The sequence below is a fragment of the Gopherus flavomarginatus genome, chromosome 23 (assembly GCF_025201925.1).
Source record: "Gopherus flavomarginatus isolate rGopFla2 chromosome 23, rGopFla2.mat.asm, whole genome shotgun sequence".
NCBI lineage: Eukaryota > Metazoa > Chordata > Testudines > Testudinidae > Gopherus > Gopherus flavomarginatus.
The window spans coordinates 5,132,097-5,152,624 of record NC_066639.1 but is presented as its reverse complement, the minus strand read 5'-3'; the positions used below and the strand labels follow the sequence as shown (position 1 = coordinate 5,152,624).

Sequence of the window (20,528 nt, the reverse complement as noted above, 5' to 3'; positions counted from 1 at the left end):
GCCCGCACTCAGAGCATATGTAGGGCATCTCCCTTGTGTGGATTCTACAATGTGTGTTCAGGGTAGAGCTCCGATTGAAGCTTTTCCCACACTAAGTGCACATGTAAGGCGTCTCTCCAGTGTGGATTCTCTGATGTGTGATAAGGTTTGAGCGCTGACTGAAGCTTTTCCCACACACAGAGCATGTGTAGGGCGTCTCTCCGGTGTGGATTCTACGATGTGTGTTCAGGGTAGAGCTCCAAATGAAGCTTTTCCCACATTCAGTGCACGTGTAAGGCTTCTCTCCTGTGTGGATTCTCTGATGTCCGATAAGGTGTGAGCTCCGATTAAAGCTTCTCCCGCACTCAGAGCATGTGTAAGGCGTCTCTCCTGTGTGGATTCTACGATGTGTGTTCAGGGTAGAGCACTGACTGAAGGTTTTCCCGCACTCAGAGCATATGTAGGGCGTTTCTCCTGTGTGGATTCTACGATGTCTGTTCAGGGGAGAGCACTGACTGAAGCTTTTCCCACACTCAGTGCATGTGTAAGGCGTCTCTCCTGTGTGGATCCTACGATGTGTGATAAGGTTTGACCTCTGATTGAAGCTTTTCCCACACTCAGTGCACGTGTAGGGCGTCTCTCCTGTGTGGATTCTCTGATGTCCGATAAGGTGTGAGCGCCAACGAAAGCTTTTCCCACACTCAGTGCATGTGTAGGGCAACTTGCCTGTGTGGATTCTCTGATGTCTGATAAGTTGTGAGCGCCGATAAAAGCTTTTCCCACACTCATGGCACCTGCAGTGTGTCTCTTCCAAGTTGATTCTGCCGCTTGTTATAAGGTCTGAGAGGCTACTAAAGTTTCCCTCTGGCCTCCCCTGAGTCTCACAGGCTTTAGGTTTTTCTGGGAGTGCACAACTCCTGGAAACATTCTCTTTGGATATTCCTGATAACATTCCATGTGCTTCTCTTCGCTCAGCATCTTCCTGATGGGGTTTCTCCTCCTTATTCTCACTCACCATCCCATCACCTGATGGGAGACAGAGAGAATCCAGACACAGGTCACTACCTGCACCGGAAAGAAAGAAAATCTCAGAGAGAGGAATGGAAAAAGGGATGAACAATCCAAAACATGTGTGGGAGAGGTCAAACCTATCAGGAGCTGATTTTCCCCCAAACCTTCCCCAGAGGCGAGAGGAAGGGATCAGTTTCGGTCTGCATCTCACGAGAACACTCGGAGGAAAGTGAGCTCGGGGAGTGACCTGCTGTCAGTTGTCAGTCAGAATAGGAGGGAAGCCATGAGTGACATCTGCCATAATGATTCCACATCTGCAGGGAACAATTCTGAACTTGGAGAGCTCACAGGGTCTTTGTAGGGCACCCCAAATGTTTCCTGCATTCCCACACAGTTGGTTTAATCAAGTCCTCACCTGTGCAGGCAGCTCTTGGAAGCACTTCTTTCTCAGAGCCACGGAGGTCTGGAACCCACGGCTCTTCCCCTTGTTCCACCTGGGAGATCACATCAGGTTTGGAAACTGGAAACCCTACTGCAGGCAAAGAAAACCAGGGAGGTCAGTGGAATTTGTGGGATACTTGTCACAAAGAATAGTCCATGGTTTTAACCCCCAGCTCATTGTTAAGCAGTAACATCCCAAGGCCAGCTTCCTTGGCTCAAAGAGGCAGGATAGTTATTATGATTATAAATCATATTCATTACATTAGTGCTAAGGAGCAACTAACAGTGGGTCCCCATTGTGCTAGGACAAGTACAAACACAGAATAGTAGATGGCCCATGCCCTGAAGAATTTACAATCTAAATATACAAGACAGGCACAGAATGGGATAAGGGACAGAACCCACTGTTAGAATAGAGATATTCAGGTCTGCCTGTCAAGCCTATAGTTTAAGAACTTAGGGGTATTTTTATCACTGAGCTACTTATAGGAGTATGAAAACAAAGAATCAAAATCACTGTCTGTATTTGTAAGGGCCTTCTCTAACCGTGACAATCTGAGGCCTTGTCCTTAGGCTAAGGCCTTTGACTAAGCAGCAGGAGCAGCCATAAGCTGGGAAGCAAAGGGTCACATCCTCACATCCCAAACCGTCACACTGAAATAAGGTGCTATTGGGCTGTTAGGAAGATGATCCTGTCCTGATAGTGCCCAGCACTACCAGATAAAGAAACAGATCTTAAGATGGTTACAGAAAACTTAGTTTGATAGCAGCCTGGTTTGGCAAGAAATCACCTCTCAATGCTTGTGGTTGTGAAACTTTCATTTTTGTATTCTTTTATCTTTATGGCCACCGCTTTACAATGTTAATCAGTCTGGTTCTCTAATTGTTTTTGTCTGCTGTATAATTAATTTTGCTAGGTGTAAGTTAATTAGGTAGTGGGATACAGGTGGTTAGAGAATTATGTTTCAATGTGTTAGGATTGGTTATTTAAATTTCAGTACAATGATTGGTTAACCAAAGGTATAGCTGAGAATATTACTATATAAACTGAGTAAAACAGGAGGGGGAACAGGAACAGGGAACGGGGAAACAGGGCAAATGCTCTGTGGCATGAGAGCTCATAGACTCATAGATTCTAGGGTCAGAAGGGACCAATGTGATCACCTAGTCCGATCTCCTACATAAAGCAGGCCACAGAACCCTATCCATCCACTTCTATAACAAACCCCTAACCTATGCCTGAGTTATTGAAGTCTTCAAATTGTGGTTTGAAGACCTCAAGCTGCAGAGAATCCACCAGCAAGTGACCCATGCCCCACGCTGCAGAGGAAGGCGAAAAGCCTCCAGGGCCTCTACCAATCTGACCCGGAGGAAAATTCCTTCCCGACCACAAATATGGCGATCAGCTAAACCCTGAGCATGTGGGCAAGACTCACCAGCCAGCACTCAGGAAAGAATTCTCTGCAGTAACTCAGATCCCATCCCATCCCATCAAACATCCCATCATCAACCACTGGGCATACTTATCTGCTGATAATCAAAGATCGATTGCCAAAATTAGGCTACCCCATCATATTATCCCTTCCATAAACTTATCAAGCTTAATCTTAAAGCCAGATATGTCTTTTGCCACCACTAATCCCCTTGGAAGGCTGTTCCAGAACTTCACTCCTGTAATGGTTAGAAACCTTCGTCTAATTTCAAGTCTAAACTTCCTAGTGTCCAGTTTATACCCATTTGTTCTTGTGTCTACATTGGTACTAAGCTTAAATAATTCCTCTCCCTCCCTAATATTAATCCCTCTGATATATTTATAAAGAGCAAGCATATCCCCCCTCAGCCTTCTTTTGGCTAGACTAAACAAGCCAAGCTCTTTGAGTCTCCTCTCATAAGGCAGGTTTTCCATTCCTCGGATCATCCTAGTAGCCCGTCTCCGAACCTGTTCCAGTTTGAATTCATCCTTCTTAAACATGGGAGACCAGAACTGCACACAGTATTCCAGGTGGGGTCTCACCAGTGCCTTATATAACGGTACTAGCACCTTCTCATCTTTGCTGGAAATACCTCGCCTGATGCATCCTAAAACCGCATTAGCTTTTTTAACGGCCATATCACATTGGTGGCTCATAGTAATCCTGTGATCTATCAATACCTCAAGGTCCTTCTCCTCCTCTCTTGCTTCCAACTGATGCGTCCCCAATGTATATCTAACCTTCTTATTATTAATCCCTAAGTGCATGACCTTGCACTTTTCACTATTAAATTTCATCCTATTACTATTACTCCAGTTTACAAGGTCATCCAGATCTTCCTGTATGATATCCTGGTCCTTCTCCGTGTTAGCAATACCCCCCAGCTTCGCGTCATCCGCAAACCATATTAGCACATTCCCACTTTTTGTGCCAAGATCAATAATAAAAAGGTTAAATAAGATTGGTCCAAAAACCGAACCTTGAGGAACTCCACTAGTAACCTCCTTCCAGCTGGTAAGGAGGACACGAGGAAAAGGCTCTGCGGTGTCAGAGCAGATAAGGGGGACACGCCACCGAAGACCCCAGGCCCCTTGAATCATCTGGGCAGCCCTGGGTGACAGTCATTCTCTTGTCTCTGTCGGGTATTCCATTGATGTAGGTTACTCCCAGTGAGTCCTAAATGATCCATTCATATCACCCCATGGCAGCTACGTGACAAAACACCTCACGTCTCCTGCTCTTTATAATCATAGCAATACCAATCACAGCAGGAAACTGAGGTGTGTATTGGCATCATACAAGTATCACCAAAAGTCCCACCTCTATCTCACACACACTGCTCACAGCCCCTGGAGAGAAAGTAAAGCACAGGAACAGGACGTTAGTCCAGCAAACAAAGTGGAGGACAAGCTGCAATGCTCACACACTGGTCAAAAAGGAGAGGCATGTGGGTCCCTAGCCATAGAGAGGGGCTGGCTAGAGGCCTGATACCTGAGGGCCCAGTCCTTGAGCAGACCATGGAGGCAGGTCAAAGGCTTAGCTACCCCTGAACTGTGACATTGCAAAAGCACGTTTTGGGGAATTAGGAAATCTAGTCACTCAGGTGAAATGGGAGGGAGAATTAAACTCCCCCAATGGGAGGAGAAGGCTGGGGAATTAAACACTAACATTCAGGAGCAACAGCCTCTAATTCTTCTGGAAAAGGAGAATGTAAGAAACAAGAACTGGGACATGCAACGTCAGGAGGGATAGGTTCAAAGATCCAAAGGGCCTGGAGGGAAGACAGGTTGTGGCTGCTGCAGATGGGGAGAGAGGGGTTAAGACTCTCTCCAAACTCTCATTCTTCTTGACCCCGACCTGATTTTACGATCTATGAGCTAGTCTCACGTCTTGTGGGCAATTTTATACTTGCTAGAGGTAAGATGCCATGATCAGAGTATTACTTATTATTTTGGAACATGCGTGGAGGCAAAGAGGTGAGCATAAAGAAATGGGTTATTAAGGGCAGGTCGACACTACAGCTGGGATTGATGCTCTGAGATCGATCTAGCCATGGTCGATTTAGTGATACGATTTAGTAAACGTAGAATAAGTTTCCTACAGTTCAGGGCCTTATATTAAGTTGAGGCTTTGCGAGAGTGGTTATGCTGAAGTCTAGGATTTACCTGAGGTTTGGGTAGGGATTCAGGGTTAAAGGTCTGGGATCCCCCACAGCTCTAGATCCCCAAACCTCTCCTCCCTCCCAATGACGCACCCAGCCCACTTCCTGGGTGCCCTTCCTCCACACTCCCCTCTCCTTCTTCCCATTACTCGCAGCCGGCACCACCTCCCAGCACCTTGGGAGCTTCTTGTGTTCCCTCCTCATCCCTTATTACCTCCTCCCTCCCTGCTGCCTCCTAGGTTATGGAAGATAAGGAAAAAAAGGGGGACAAAGAAACTTGTCAAAACTTGAATGATGAATAAAGGTATAAAGTTATTACTGCTCAGGTTCTTTAGAGACCCCACAGCTTCTAATAACCCAGAGGATAGGACTCCTTACCCAGCGAGGTCACCGTCTCATAGTTCTCCTGCATGACATCCCTGTAGAGGGCTCTCTGAACAGGGTCCAGAAGAGCCCATTCCTCCCTAGTGAAATACACAGCCACCTCCTCGAAAGTCACCGGCCCCTGAAAAAAAAAGAGTCCAACACTCAGGAACTGCTGCCCCCCTCACAACCCCACTATTCATGGAACAGCAGCACCAGGTAAATGGAAGCTCCAGGAGGCACATATTAACAGAGTCCCACCCCACCTTGCCTAGAGCAGCCAGGAGGAAGAGAGAACCTTTGTGTCTCCCAGCTGACAGACGGAAGCAGGGTCATCACATTTATCACATAGCTACTAGCCAGAGCTTAATATAGGAGATGGGGCTGTCTCTGGAGCCTGCTGGTAGGTCCCTAGTAGGAATCCCAACACTCTCCAAATAAAATATATGGAAGAAAGGGGAACTCAATAGTAAAGAATAGAAGTTCGAAGGTCAGAATTGTAGAAAGTTGGAAAGGGAAGCTATCAGAAATCAATGATCAACCAATGAAAATAAGAAGGAAGGTTTTAAAAGGACAAAATTAATCCTAACAATGGTCCAAATAACTAGAGTTTTGAAAGACCTGCTGGAGGAGCATGGTGGACTGTTAATGTTGATTTTAATTAGGACTTGGAACACTTGGGAAATTCCAGAAGACTGGAATAAAGCTAATGCTGTGCCCACATTTAAAAAGTATAAAAGAGATGACGTAGCTAATTACAAGTGTGTCAGTCTGAAATTGATACTGGGCAAGAGAATGGAGCAGCCAATACTGGATTTCACTAAGAAAGAAAGGAGGGTAATATAATTAGTACCCATTAAAAAGGTTTAGGCACAATAGATCCTATCAAATAAACTGGATATCCTTATTGGATGAGATCAAAAGTTTACTTGCATCTAATAGTCCTGATGTAATATATGTAGGCACATGAGTTGGTTCAGCACAATATTTTGACTAGAAAGATACAAAATACACATGGCATACACTAAATAGATTAAAAACTGGGATTTTAAATAGGGAACCATGGTCGAGTGGATTTCTTTCTAGTGGTTTCCCGCAAGGACTGGATCTTGGCCATGCGCTATTTAACATTCTTATCAATGACCTGGAAGAGAATATAAAATCATCACCGATAAAGTTTGCAATTGCCACAAAGACTAGGGATGGGGGTAACTAATGAAGTGTCAGGAGGTTCAGGTTTCAGTACTGGGAGTCTGGGAAGTTGTCCCAGCCCTGGCTGGAGGGTTATTTCCTGTTCCACAAAGAGGGGAAGTTTCATTCCCAAAGCCTGTGCCTTGAAATTAGAACCTATCTGACACTACAGCCTATATTCAACATAGTGGCAGGATTATAATATGATTAGGACATGACTCATTTTGTACAAAGTGTCTCATGTGTGGTGTCACTGGAAAAGTTATGATTTGCCGAATATGATTATCCTACCTGTGTTATGGATATCGACTCTGTATCTATCTTTCAAATGTGCTTGCTCTGGGTTAACAGCCACAACAAGCCTTTCAGGTACAACAATGAAGAAGCCAGACAGTGTTCATGGCTAACCAACAAAGACAATGGACTGTGGAAGAGCTTAGCCCTCCTGTGAACGGTTCAGCCAGCCTAGGAGTCATGGCTACTGTGACTCAGCAGGGCATGTGACCAGACCACATGACAATGAACTTCATTTTGGTACCTGTATTTTTCCACAAACCGGACAGGGAATTGAGGTTAGAACAAAGGGTTCCTGCCATATGGAAAAGCTACATAAGGTGGAGTGTGACATCAGCTCTTGGCCTCATTCCACGCACAAGAGAACTCCTGGAAACACCTGAGGGACGAACACTGAACTGGGGGAAGTGCTGGTTCCAGGGTAAAGGGATTTCTAGCTTGTGTATGGAAACTTGGTGGACTGCTTGTAGCATCAGTCAGGGTGAGAAATTGCTAATTCAAATTCTATCCAGATAGTATGTTAGGCTTGGTTTGAGTTTTCAGTTATTTGCTAGGTAATCTGCTTTGATCTGTTTGCTAACACTTATCGCTGGGAAATTGGCTGTTGTCTTCTCTCTCTCCTTGAGTGGCTTAGATAACGCATTCAGGTTAGTTGGCTGCATGGCGCCACCTGCTGTCGTGTTGGGTGATAACAGGCCCTGGAGAGGCAGGCTGAATCTCCAGCAAAGCAGTGTGAGAAGGGCCAGCCCAGCTTGAGGGTTAGAAGGCACAGCGGTTCCCAGAAGCCCCCCAGACTGCACCCCGGGGTGACAACCCATCACAGCCTAAAGTACACAAGTCTCAGCAGTTTTGTCACATCCTGTCCCCTTCCCTTTCTCCACTAAAGATATTTCCTGCCTCCCACCACCTCTAGCAGATCCCACCAGTGGTGAGCTCCAGCCGGTTCGCATGAGCACATTGTTAAATTTAGAAGCCTTTTTAGAACAGGTTGTCCCAGGACCACTGGTTCTAAAAAAGCTTTTAAATTTAATAAAGGCTTGGGCAGTTGTCCACCCGGCCCCCAGCCCCAGCTCACCTCCCCCTCTCCTCTGAAAGCTCCATCCTCCTTCTCCTCCCCATCCCCTGCTTCCTGCGAACCAAATGTTCAAGGGAAGCCTGAAACAAGCAGCAGGCAGGAAACCTGGTCCGGGGGAGGGGGGGGGCGGTGATGGCACGCGTGGCTCAGTCCGGCTCCACCTGGCTATGGTCAAGCGCCCCAGCCGGGTCCCGTCTAAGCACCCCTGGCTCGGGGCTGGTCCCGGTCGAGTGGCTCCGACCCGGCCCAGCGCAGGTCCCGCAGCACCGGTCCCAGCCGAGCAGCTCCAGCCTGGCTCGGGGAGTTGGGTCCCGCGGCGCCAGTCGCGGTCCAGGCCGAGCTGTCCCAGTCCTGGCCCCAGGCAGTGTGGTAAGGAGGCAGGGAGCAGGGAGGGGGTGTTTGGTGGGTTGTGGGGGGTGGATAGGGGTCAGGGCGGTCAGAGGGCAGGGAACAAGGGAATTGAATGGGGGCAAGGGTCCCAGGGGGCAGTCAGGAAGGAGCAGGGGTTGGATGAGGTGGTGGGGGGCAGTCAGGGACAGAGAGAAGGGATGGTTGGATGGGGCAGAGGTTCCGAGGGGGCATCAAGAATGAGAGGAGGGGTTTGATGGGGCGGTAGGGGGTAGTCGGGGACAGGAAAGGGGGGGATGGGTAAAGGGTCCCTGGGGGGGATGTCAAGGAACAGGGGGGTTGGATGGGGCACAACCCCCAGGGGGGCATGAGCCCCTCATGAAGTGAGGAGGAAGGAATCTGTTGTTAATATTTTGGCAGCTCATCACTGGCTCACACCCTCCTATATATTTACCGCTTCTCTCCCTCCAAGCAGAACCCACCACCAGCTCCCTGAGAATCCCTTACCTGAGCCAGCTCCATTGCAGCCATTGCCTTCCCCCTGGGAGAATGGGATGATCTGGAGCAAAACGTGGACGTTATTCTGTAGCCTGCCAGGGTGAGAAGGGCAATGTGAGAGAATTCAGACAGGCTTTCTCTCCTTTCCACATGTTGATTCCCCCCAGGATTTCCCCTGCTAATGGACATTCTAGGTTTTGCCACACTATGAAGCACAGAGTGACCTTATTCCAGTACAGATCTAGCCCCCTCCTACCAGGGTGTAACCCTCTGACACATGGTGAAACACACCCAGCAGCAGAGTCTCTCTGTTACACTTATCAAGTTTGCAGGCGATACCAAGCTGGGAGGGGTTGCAAGGACTTTGGAGGATAGAACTGAAATTCAAAATCATCTGGACAAACTGGAGAAATGGTCTGAAGTAAATAGGATGAAATTCAATAACGACAAATGCAAAGTACAGCACTTAGGAAGGAACAATCATAGAAAATGGGAAATAACTGCCTAGGAAGGAGTGCTGTGGAAACGGATCTGGGGATAATAGTGGATCAGAAGCAGAATATGAGTCAACAGAGTTACACTTTTTTTCAACAGTAAGTATCATTTGGGAATGTTTTAGCAGGAGTATTGTAAACAAGACACGAGAAGTAATTCTGCCGCTCTACTCCGCAGTGATTAGGTCTCAACTGGAGTAGTGTGTCCAGTTCTGGGGACCACATTTCAGGAAAGATGTGGACAAAATGGAGAAAGTCCAGAGAAGAGTAATAAAAATGAATAAAGGTCTAGAAAACATGGCCAATGAGGGAAGATTGAAAAAACTGGGTTTGTTGAGTCTGCAGAAGACTCAGAGGGGACACGATCACAGTTTTCAAGTACATAAAAGGTTGTTACAAGGATGCCAGAGAAAAATTGTTCTTCTGAATCGGTGAGGATAAGACAAGAAGCAATGGACTTAAATTACAGCAAGGGTGGTTTAGGATAGAGATTAGGAAAAAAACTTCCTAAATGTCAGAGTGGTTAAGCACTGGAATAAATTGTCTAGGGAGGTTGTGGAATCTCCATCACTGGGGATATTTAAGAGCAGCCTGGACAAATACATGTCAGGGATTGTCTAGATAATATTGAGTCCTGCCTTGAGTGCAGGGGACTGGCCTAGATGACCTCTCGAGGTACCCTTCCAGTTCTATAATTCTATGAATCAAAGGCCAGAGAAGAGCAGAATCAAAGGAGTCACTCTGGGGAATTCTCCCTGTCACTATCCCAAGGCAGCTCTCTCAGGTTTACAAAGCTGTTTGATGCTCCAGCCTTTATACAGTCTCTCCTGACAGTGCCCCTTTCATGGGCTGGGCCTACTTTTAGCTTTTGGGAAGCGTGAGCCCTGGGGCTCTGAGACTGGGCCTTCTTGCCTCAGAACATCTTGTTTCTTTCTGTGGCCCCACAGTGAGTCCAAATGAGTAGATACTTCTGACAGAGACAGTGAACGTAAGAACGTTCAGAGCTGCCCACTGCATCAGAGCAATGGTCCATCTAGCTCAATCGCCAGTGCCAGGTGCTTCAGAGGGAATGAACAGAACAGGTAATCATCAAATGATCCACCTCGTCACCCATTCCCAGCTTCTGGCAAACAGAGGCTAGAGACACCATCCCTGCCCATCCTGCCTGTGACACTGGCAGATCAGGTGTTAGCTCTTGAAAAAGCCCCCATGTCTTCATTGAACAAGGACAAAAACATAGCTGGAATCAGTCTGACTCACTTGTGTTACTATTAGGGATTAGGATTATAAGAATGCGTTTACACTTTATTGAATGCTTGTGAGTTGCTGCCTGGGTTAATATCTGACTAGTTGCATTGTGAGCCTCTGTGGCTCTGTAAATCACCAGACAGGACAGAGACTTTACCTAGGTGAAGTGCTGACTGGCAACCGAATGCATTACATCCTGCCTGGCAGGAAAGGTTCATCAACACCAGACAGACTATTATGGGATGTTAAAGACGACAAAAGACTGTTGTTGTGCTCTTGACTTCCCATTAGCTGAGTTTGCAGCTCAGAGCACATGGCAGGAAGGGGATAAAAGGATACAGAAGGAACTGATTAATCTGTATGCTGCTTGGATTCTGGGGGGCAAATTTTCTAGGCATAAGCAAGAGATTCCCAGCTGATTAGCCTGGGTTAGTCCTAAGGAAAATATAGGGCTTGCTTATTATAAAGGCTTCTATTACCTTTTGAAATTTAAGACTGTAACTTGTCTCCATCTATAGGATTACCTGCTTTAACTTTGTAAACAACTCTTGTTTCCTTTTAAATAAGTCTTAATACAGGTTATTATAGGAGTGGCTACAAGTATAGTCTTTGTCGTGAGATCTAAGATTCAACTGACCTCAGTAAGTGACTGGTCATTTGGGACAAGGTCAGGCGTGACAAAGCTCTGGCTGGGATGATTTAGTTGAGGATTGGTCCTGCTTTGAGCAGGGGGTTGGACTAGATACCTTCTGAGGTTCCTTCCAGCCCTGAAATTCTATCATTCTATGACTGGTAGTAACCTGAACATTGCTGTGATTCGTGGGCAAAGGCAGCGGTTCTCAACCAGGGGACCTGGGTTGCCTGGGGGCCACCAGCAGGTTTCAGGGCGGGCAACAAGCAAGGCCAGCATTAGACTCACTGAGGCCCAGGGCAGAAAGCTTAAGTCCCAGCGCATGGGGCTGAAGTCCAGGACCCTGAGCCCCTACCTGAGGCTGAAGCCAAAGCCTGAGCAATGTATATTTGTGGGGCCCCTGTGGCTTGGCACCCCGAGAGAGGAAGAAAGTGCCCTGAGGACTCAGCCAGAAGGTTGAGCCCTGACACACTACTGGCTTAGAAGGTCTCTGCCAGTCAGGAAGCGCTAGCAGCGAGGGAAGACTGGCAACTGATGGTTGGAGGGGTGAAGAGGTTTGGGGTGTGGTGGGGGAAGAAGCGTCTGGGACTGGATAACCTGGGGCTGGGTAGTCTACATAGGGGACACTTGCTCCTCCTGTGCCCTTTCCACACCCTCTTGTGAGTAGAGAATGACCACCCTGTCCTCACCTCCAGAGGCAGCCGTGTCTCAGGACTCTCCCAAGTTCCACCCACTAACTCTCTTCCCATATGGGGTAGAGCTCGGGGCAACAAATCATCACCAAGATGAACCCAGCTGAATGCTGCCTGTTCTGGTGCCACAGGGGCCTCTGGTGGGTGAAAGGCAGAACTGTAGCACTTCTCAGGCAGAATGTATCTTCTTCAAGCCAAAAAAAAAGAAATTCTGTGCTGGACGTGAATTCTGTGCATACGCAGCACTGCAGAATTCCCACATGAGTAACTCACACCTGGCACAAACATAACCTGCTCACTCACATCTCTTCTCTCTATGTGTCGAGTCCCAGAGCTGCTGCTGTCATTAATGCACACAGGTTTTCACTTCCGTTAGTGCTGGCAAGACCCAATCCAGTTACAGGACTGAACCCTTATTTTCCTATCACACGGGAGAGTCTCAGCTGAGGGGGAGGTGAGATGGGGAGGGGGTACAAAGGGGAAAGTTGTTGTACCCATGTTGGTCTCAGGATAGCAAACAGGTATTTTTAATTGGTTCTAAAATAATTACCTCATCCACCTTGTCTCTCCAAGAGATCTAAAAGTGGCAGAAGGAGACAAACAGGAAGACAGAGCTCAGGACTCTAAACCAGACATTTCAAACTCCTGGAAGAAACTACATTTCCCTTCTGCCCTTGAGTATGTTTGTATCCTATATGAGGGACCACTCTATTCCCCTCACAGGAGCAAAGAGAGACTGCAGCCAGCCCCAGATGGTCTTTCCCAAATCTGGTATATTTGTTGTGACAAAGTTTGTGTGTAGTGGGTGCACGGGCTGGGTACAGCTAGACCGATCTGCAGATTGGAAAGTCAGGGCAACTCTAGCACAGCTTGGGGGCTGTGGGCAGGGGGAGCAGTTTTGGAGCTGGGCCTCTGTCCTCTCTAGCTCTCATGGCACATGGCTCTGGCAGCATCAAGTGGGTCCATCACTGCAGAGGAAGACTGGGGTAGTGTCTGAGATCAGGGTGAGAATTGGAGGTGGGGTCCATGCTCAAGAATGGGGGATGGAATTCACCTCCCCACCCCTCTGCAGAGCTCAGCAACTAGGATTTATCCAGTGAAGTGAATTTCAATCTGGGTGACTTTGAGTCAGCCACTGAAAGATCCTTGTGCCTTTGGTTCCACACTGGTCAGTCAGCTCTCTCCCCAGAGTGCTGGGAGCAGCCAGGGATAATTAGTGGGTTTGAGAATTAGAAGATGAAAATTCACTAAGAACAATTATATTTGTGTTTATTATTAAATCCCCAGACACCCACCAATCCCCATCCTCCTTCCGATGAGCTATAAATATCTAAGGGATTCAGCTACTGATCCTGTAGTCAGTTCCTGCCCTTCTCCATTTTCTATAGCAGCACTTTTAAGAACAGGGCAGGGAAACATGATTTAAATACTTTGAACCAAATTCCAGAAGCTGCTGAGCATGGAGAAGTTCAAATGAAACCAAGGTTCCGTCTCCCCAAGGACCTGGTCCCTAGTGCAAAACAACAGACCCTCCCCGGAAATCTGAAATGGCCACTTCATAACTGAGAAAATGTTATTAATCTCTTCACTTCTGGGAATTACCAACAAGAGAAACCACCCAGTGACGGTGATATCCTGTGGAAAAGATCTCATGTGTCTTTAGATCATACCCATTTGGAATCTAGAACTTTATATACTAAAATGCCTAATTTGTAGCCCTACGGCAATTGCCTGGTGTCACTACAGGGCAGAATTAAGGTTGGTGCCTTAGCTGTTAATTTCCGTCCCCTAACATATTGCAATTGCTGTTAAGTGGGTTTGTCAAAATTCATTTTGTCTATTTCTTTCTTTTAATTTCAATAGATAGTGATATTTATTTTTAAGCCCTTTTTTCAATGTTTACAATTTCAATGTTCAGAGCTGTGGGAAGTTATGGGGGTCGTCAGACGACAATTATTTAATTACAGTAATTGTTGAGATTCCAAAAGCCAAATCATATAACTGTTCAAAGAGAAATTGTCAATGTCACAGGCAAAATATACAGTGTCAACATCCTTAAATCAAACTCCACTTTCTCCAGAAGCATTTCTGTATATTACCTATATAAATATTTTTCCATCTGTGTGTGCGTGTGTGTACAGTAAAATGAACGTTTGCTGCAATTTAATTCATAAAAATCCAATCATTTCAAGCATAATTTTAAGTAATGAAGTACTTGAAATCTTTCACTTCCTAGACTGGAATGTTTCATTTCAGGATAATTACACCCTCCCTGTGATTTTTTTCACTCTCAGTACCGTAACCCCCTCGTGACATAGCTCCTGTCTGGGAGCTCTGCTGAGGCCAGTGGCGTTATGTTCAGAAGATGACACTCTGACACATGATCAGAGACACATGAGGGAGGGTGGAGGACGAGGTAACATGCAGACTACCAGAGTTGAACGTGTCCCTAAGAGCAAACCCCCTTTGAGCCTCTGCTCTCTCCCACCTCCCAGAGTCAGTAATTCTGAGAAATCGTTCCCTGAAATCTAAATAGCCCCAATATGAGAGACAGTGATTAACACAGGTACCTTAGGGGCTGCAGCACCAACCTCCTGCCTTGACGAGGGGGATGAAGAATTGCTGTAGAAATGGGTTAGGTTAGGAGAGGGCACAGCTGAAGTGGGACTGGGAGCTCAGTGGACCAAGAGGCCAGAACTCATAGGACGGTTGGGAGAAGTCAACAGGACTGGGTAGAGGCATTTCAGTGTATTTTCCCCATTAACCATTCTGCCATGTATTTAATTTAGAAACATCTGAACATCCTGAAGCTAAGCTGGGTTGATGCATTTTCACTTACATTGGTACAGTTTAATCAGGTGCTTAATCAGATGCTCATGCAACAGAAAGCAATCAATAATGGGTGTGCTTTCATTCATTAACTTGACTGTGTGCTACGCATCGCTTTAAAAAAAAATTGGTGTGAGCGAGTGTCAAAATTTTAGGCATTAAGAAATGGAAATTAAGTGTCAGTTCATTTCTCATGCATATAGCCCTTTTGCCCTAAAATGCACATTTGACTCTTTGACATCGCTTCATCCGCCCCACCAGAAAATGCTATAGGGAACCCGATCATTACAGCCGATCTTCACCAGGTACAGTTCAACCAACTATGGGCCAACTTTCAAATGGTTCTGTTTGTTTTATCTTTCATTCAGCTTTGCAAATCTTGGATCCCATTTAAAAACTGGAACTGAAATAACAAAGCAAGTAAAGAAGAGAGCAGCATCAGGCATAGGTAGGGGGAAAACAATAAATGGGAAGAATTGACTATGCACAAAGGAACATCTCAAACTATGAGAGCCTCAGATCGTCGTCCAAGTGAATCCATCCCAGCCAATCACTCAGTCCGTCTGGCAGTAAATGCTGCGTGTTCCAGGCAGAGCTACGGTGTGTGAGTCTGCTCTGCTGACGTGCTGCTTTGGTACGGAATGCACCACGGCCACAGGGAGCAGAGACATGGACTCCTACAAAACACATTCCCAGATACACCTCCAATGCCGCATCCCCCCACCCCCCCACTGTCTGCCATCCCCTCCCCTACCTCCACATGGCCATTCTCAGCCTATTGCTAACTCTTCCGCCCAGCCTTCAGCACTATAAATAAATAAAACGTGGTGTTACAAAAGGTAGATCGTGCCAGAGAAACCTGATCTGGATGTCAGTAAGGTTTTTGATACAGTTCCACATGGGAAACTATTTGTTAAATTGGAGAAGATGGGGATTAATATGAGAACCGAAAGGTCAATAAAGAATTGGTTAAAGGGGAGTCTACAAGGGGGTCAGGCTGGAGGGAGTTACTAGTGGAGTTCCTCAGATCAGTCTTGGGATCAATCTTACTCAACACTTTTATTAGTGATCTTGGCACAAGAAGTGGGAGTGGGACACAAAGCCGGGAGGGATTGCCAATATGGAGGAGGAGAGGAAAATCATACAAGAAAATCTGCATGTCCTTGAAAGCTGGAGTAACAGAAATGGGATAAAAATTAACAGTGGACAAATTCTAGTTGTTAGTCTCCAAGTGCCTAATTTTGCAATAAGCTGGGGATTTATCAATTGAAGTGACAGAGGAGGAGAAAGACCTGGGTGTATTGGTTGATCACAGGATAATTATGAGCTGCCAATGTGATGCAGCAATGAAATAGGTTAACGCAGTCCTAGGATACATCAGGTGAGGTATTTCCAGCAGACACATGAGAGGGTTAGTACCGTTATAAAAGGCACCGATGAGACCTCATCTGAAATACACCTCTACCTTCTGCCATTAAAGTCTGTGAGTCTATAAACTGTGCTTTCTGTTGCACAGACACCGATGGAGATCAGGGCCCCATCGTGCAGCACATGGCAGAGAACCTGACTGAGATCAGTCCCCCCATTCTGCTGGGCACTGCACAGAGAGGGACAGTCCACAGCCCCTCTCTGTTTTCCTCCTACCCATTGTCTACTTGGATTGTGATTTCTTTGGGGCGAGACTTCCCCAAGGTCACCAAGCAGGTCAGGGACAGAGCCAGGAACAGACCCCATTAACGCCAGAGCCACGTCACCCGCAGCTTGGAAAGGTCCCCAGACCCCATTGTATTAGGTTGCAGGAAGAGGTGGTTTGTCCATGGATGCACAGGCTGTCTTGGCAGGGCAGCTCAGCTGCAGCCCCAGCACAGACCTGGGTGTGTGTGTCATGGGTCAGGAGAAGTCAGTATCCAGTCCTGTGGGGTAGTGCTCCTGGCTCACACCTCCAGCACTCACTGCTGCCCCTCCCTTTCCAGCTGCACTGGTCAGCAAGCCCCAGGCCTCTGGGAGATCACTGCTCCCCACACACAGACACACCAAACCTTCAAACAGGCACATGGTGCACCAGTGCCAGAGTGCACTAGTGCAAATTCTGTCCGTACTAAGGGTTTGCACCAGTGCCTAAAACACTAGGGTGGTAGAGACCTTCAGTGCCCAAAACAGCAGTATGGTGGCACTAGAACTGGGATCTAGTTCTAGCTCTGTCACAGACCTTGCACACATCAATGTTTCTCCTCCCAATTTTAGCCTCTTTACCTAGTTGCCCACTCACTGGGGTCTCCTCTCTCTCCACAGCTGCTCACCATTAAAATCTGTGTGGGTGTCACCAGAGCTGAGCTAGTTCAGCTCTGGAATAGTCTTACAAGAGGGGCTGTGGAGTCCTTTTTCCAGGAAGTTTTTAAGAACAGGTAGGACAAACTTCTGTCAGAGATAATCTACATATACTTGGCCCTGCCTCGGCAAAGAGAGCTGGATTTGATGACATCTTGAGGTCCTATCTAGCTCTATATTTCAAGGATGCTATGCGATATATACGTATAAAACAACATACAGAGAAAAACCACAACAACATGTCGTCAGGCCATTCAAACAACAACAAAACAAAAAACTACATTGCACAGCATAAAATGACACAATACTAAGGAGAAGAAAGCAACACAATGCAAACTAACACATCTTAGGACAAAAGTACACAATGCAAAATAGCTCAACTCAAACCAACATAACACAGGTACCAAACAAGCTAAGGCAAAACAAAGCATCATAAAACTATGCAACACAACATGGTGCATCATAGTTCCAAAAGGCACCATGCAAAACAGTTCAGCGTAGAAAAGGGCACAGCACAAAAGAGAATTATTTCAATGTAGGCCTGGAAGGGATCTTGAGAGGTCGTCTACTCCAGCCTCCTGGGCTGAGGCAGAACCAAGTATCCCTAGACATTCCCAGACTGGTGTATCTCTAACCTGGTCTTAAAAACCTCCAGTGAAGGAAAATCCACAGTCTCCCTTGGAAGCCAATGCAAGGCAAACACAGATCAAACCAACACTGTACACACACACGCTGGGTTTGTGGATAAGAGGAGAGGCAAGAATTCAAACAATCTGGATTCAGTTCCCAGTTTTGCCACAATTTCTCCATGCAAACTTGAGCAAATCACTTCGGCTCTCTGAGCTTCAGATTCCCCATCTATAAAATGGAGAGTTGCCTCCCACCATTGGCCTATTTAGCCTTTCAGCTTTTTGGGGCAAGGCCTGTTCCTGTGGGCATGTTGACACTGCAGTCAAACACCAGCGGCTGGCCCATGCCCGCTGACTTGGCTCACACGGCTCAGGCTGTGGGGCTGTTTAATTGTGGTGTTGATGTTCTGACTTGGGCTGCAGCCCAAGGTCTGGCACTCTTCCACCTCGCAGGGTCCTACAGCCTGGTTCTAGCCTGAGCCCAGACATCTACACTGCAATTAAACAGCCCCTTTGCCTGAGCCCTCTGAGCCTGAGTCAGCTGGCATGGGCCAGCTGGGGGTTTAACAGCAGGGTAGAGATACTCTTGGTGTCTTTTCCGCACCTGTCACAATGGGGACCCTGATCTTGGTCAGTGTCTGTGCAGAGCCCTGCACAACAGGAAGCCTGATCTCAGCTGGGGACTCTGCAACTCCCAGCATTACAGGATCCCTGATTTTGTTTAGGGCCCCTGCAGCAACTGGCAAAATGTGGGGGCAGGATCTCTGTAAGGGTCTGTGCAGTGCACAGTACAGTGCTGGGGTGTGATCTTTGTTAGGGTCAGTGCAATGCCAGGCCCAACGGGGACACAGATCGCAGTCGAGGTCTCTGAAGTGCCCAGAACAATGGAGGCAGTGGTTTGGGTCACAGTCGTGCGCTGCCTGGCACAAGGGGGGCCGTGATTTTGGTGCAGGTCTCAGTTTTACCTGGACGACAGTGAGGTCTGATCTTACCTGGGGTCTCTTCGGTGCCTGGCAGAACAGGGTCCAGATCGCGGTTGGGGTCTCCGCAGCGCCTGGCAGAACAGAGCCACGCTCAGTATGATAGGAGCCCTGATCTCAGTCACACACCTGGAGAGAAAAGTGGGAAGATTTTTGAGAATTCAATATCAGTATTTCACAACTGAAGAGAAAATGGGGCACAAACTAAATATTTGCCAATATAAGGGACAAGCATCAACATGTGGGGAGATTTTATGTGTCGATTCAACAGTTCAAGAGAAAAGAGGGGAAATTGGAGGAGATTACACAGGGATATTGAATCAAGAACAGGATGGGACGGATTCTTCTTGCCTCACACTCACAGGGCCAGGAGGGAGCCCTGGGTGATGTCTTTTCACAGGGGAACGGCGTGGGGCTGGAGTCAGAAGGTCACAGTACCTACCTGGGCAAGAAAAAGCGGAAGCGCCCTCGGGGCAGGCTGGGAAATGTAGTTCCTGATTCTCTAGTCACACAGACAAGACTAGGAAACCTGGGGCTGGGCCATCTCCATGGGGGACACTTGCTCCTCCCTCCCCTTCCTGGCCCTTCCCAAGCCCTGTTGCCAGCAGAGAGGGGCCCCCCAGCCCAGCCCAGAGGTGTCCCTGTCTCAGGGCCCCCCAGCCTCTGCCCAGTTCAGAAATCACTCGGGGGAACCATTTCCCACCCACACAAGGACAAATCCCTGCAGGTGAAAATGGGGGAAACACCCCAAACCTGAGATCTGAACTGGCCATTGGCGAAGGGCAGAGAAAATGGGGCACAATGGGGGGAGGGGAACAGGGAACTTCTCAGGGGTTTGGGGGAGGGGGGGTCACCCTGGGTGCTGCTCGTTGCTCTCTAGGGAGAAAGGGGGCAGGACGGGAGGGGAGGGGGGGTCCCCACGGGGGGGGGGCAGCGGTAAATCCGAGGGGATCTCAGCCCCCCCTTTCTCTCCCCGCTCCTCGGGGGTCACCTGCTCTTCTCCCCTCCCCCTCCGGCCATGTCCGGGCTGCACAGACATTTCCCGCCCGCCCCTTTCCCAGCCCCCGCCCGGCCCCACGGGGGGTTAATGCGGGACTCTTCCCCTCCCCGATCTGCGCATGCCCAGAGCCCCACGGCACAAACCCTTCTCCGGCCCCGGGAGAGGCTCCAACGGCCCCGCGCGAGCCAGACAGAGCCGGAGCAGCCCGCGCGCGTTTGCACCTCGGCTTGTCTCACCCACCCAACGTCACTTCCTGTGCAGGGAGAGTCAGGAACTACATCTCCCAGCCTGCCCCGGGGCCGCTTCCGCTTTTTCAAGCCCAGGTAAGGGTGGTCCCCACTCCCCCCTCCTGTGACCCCCGCGCAATAACCGCCCCCCCACACCCCGACCCCAGCCCTGACCCTCCGCGGCAGGAGCGTGTCCGCCCCCCGCGCTGCCCGGGTCTCACCGCGCTGCGCTCCCGGCCCGGCCATGGCCCCGCTGCCGGTGCAAAGGGGCGGGGGCAGGAGAGGGGCAGGAGCTGGTGGAGCAGCAGAGGGTGTCAGCTGGATCCCAGCCGCTGCAGCCAGCCCCGGCGAGCGCTGCAGCCCGGGGGAGTGGGGCAGGGTTACAGGGCACAGGAAGGGGCTGGAGCAGCTGGGAGCGGGGGGAGGGGTTGGGGGCACAGGAAGGCATTAACTTCTCCGTGCCCGGCCGGGGGGGGGGGGGGGAGAGCTCTCTGGCTGCAGTGGAGCCAGCTCAGGTCGGGATTATTGGGGGGTTGCTGGTGGGTTCCAGCTGGAGGGGGAGGGGCAGTAAATACTGAAGAGGTGGCAACTTGTGGGGAGTTAGGGCTGGAGGGGGCAGGGAATACACTGGGTGAGG

General features: G+C 48.6%; 2 protein-coding genes across 5 annotated transcripts in view; both read right to left on the bottom strand.

Moving 5' to 3' along the window:
* The window catches only part of LOC127039383 (zinc finger protein 3-like), a 553,990-nt gene that overhangs the window by 525,471 nt on the left and 7,991 nt on the right, over positions 1 to 20,528 (bottom strand). Inside the window, exon 1 of one of the 4 annotated variants that reach the window (XM_050933043.1) lies at positions 18,677 to 18,736. The exons of 2 other annotated variants lie outside the window; for them this stretch is intronic. Coding sequence is in view for 1 of the 2 variants with exons in the window: in XM_050933033.1 (XP_050788990.1) it covers positions 8,843 to 8,866 (24 nt within the window). In the remaining variant the exon portion in view is untranslated. Of the gene's footprint in view, positions 1 to 8,842; positions 8,871 to 18,676; positions 18,737 to 20,528 lie in introns of those variants that run through there. One more of the 4 variants, XM_050933033.1, reaches the window with a different exon arrangement.
* Positions 71 to 19,889, bottom strand: LOC127039631 (gastrula zinc finger protein XlCGF7.1-like; the record flags this gene model as incomplete). Its single annotated transcript, XM_050933443.1, is given in 5 exon segments — positions 71 to 1,044; positions 1,406 to 1,522; positions 8,843 to 8,925; positions 18,677 to 18,793; positions 19,808 to 19,889. A coding segment is annotated over 1 exon segment (927 nt), but the record flags the coding sequence as incomplete, so codon positions are not given.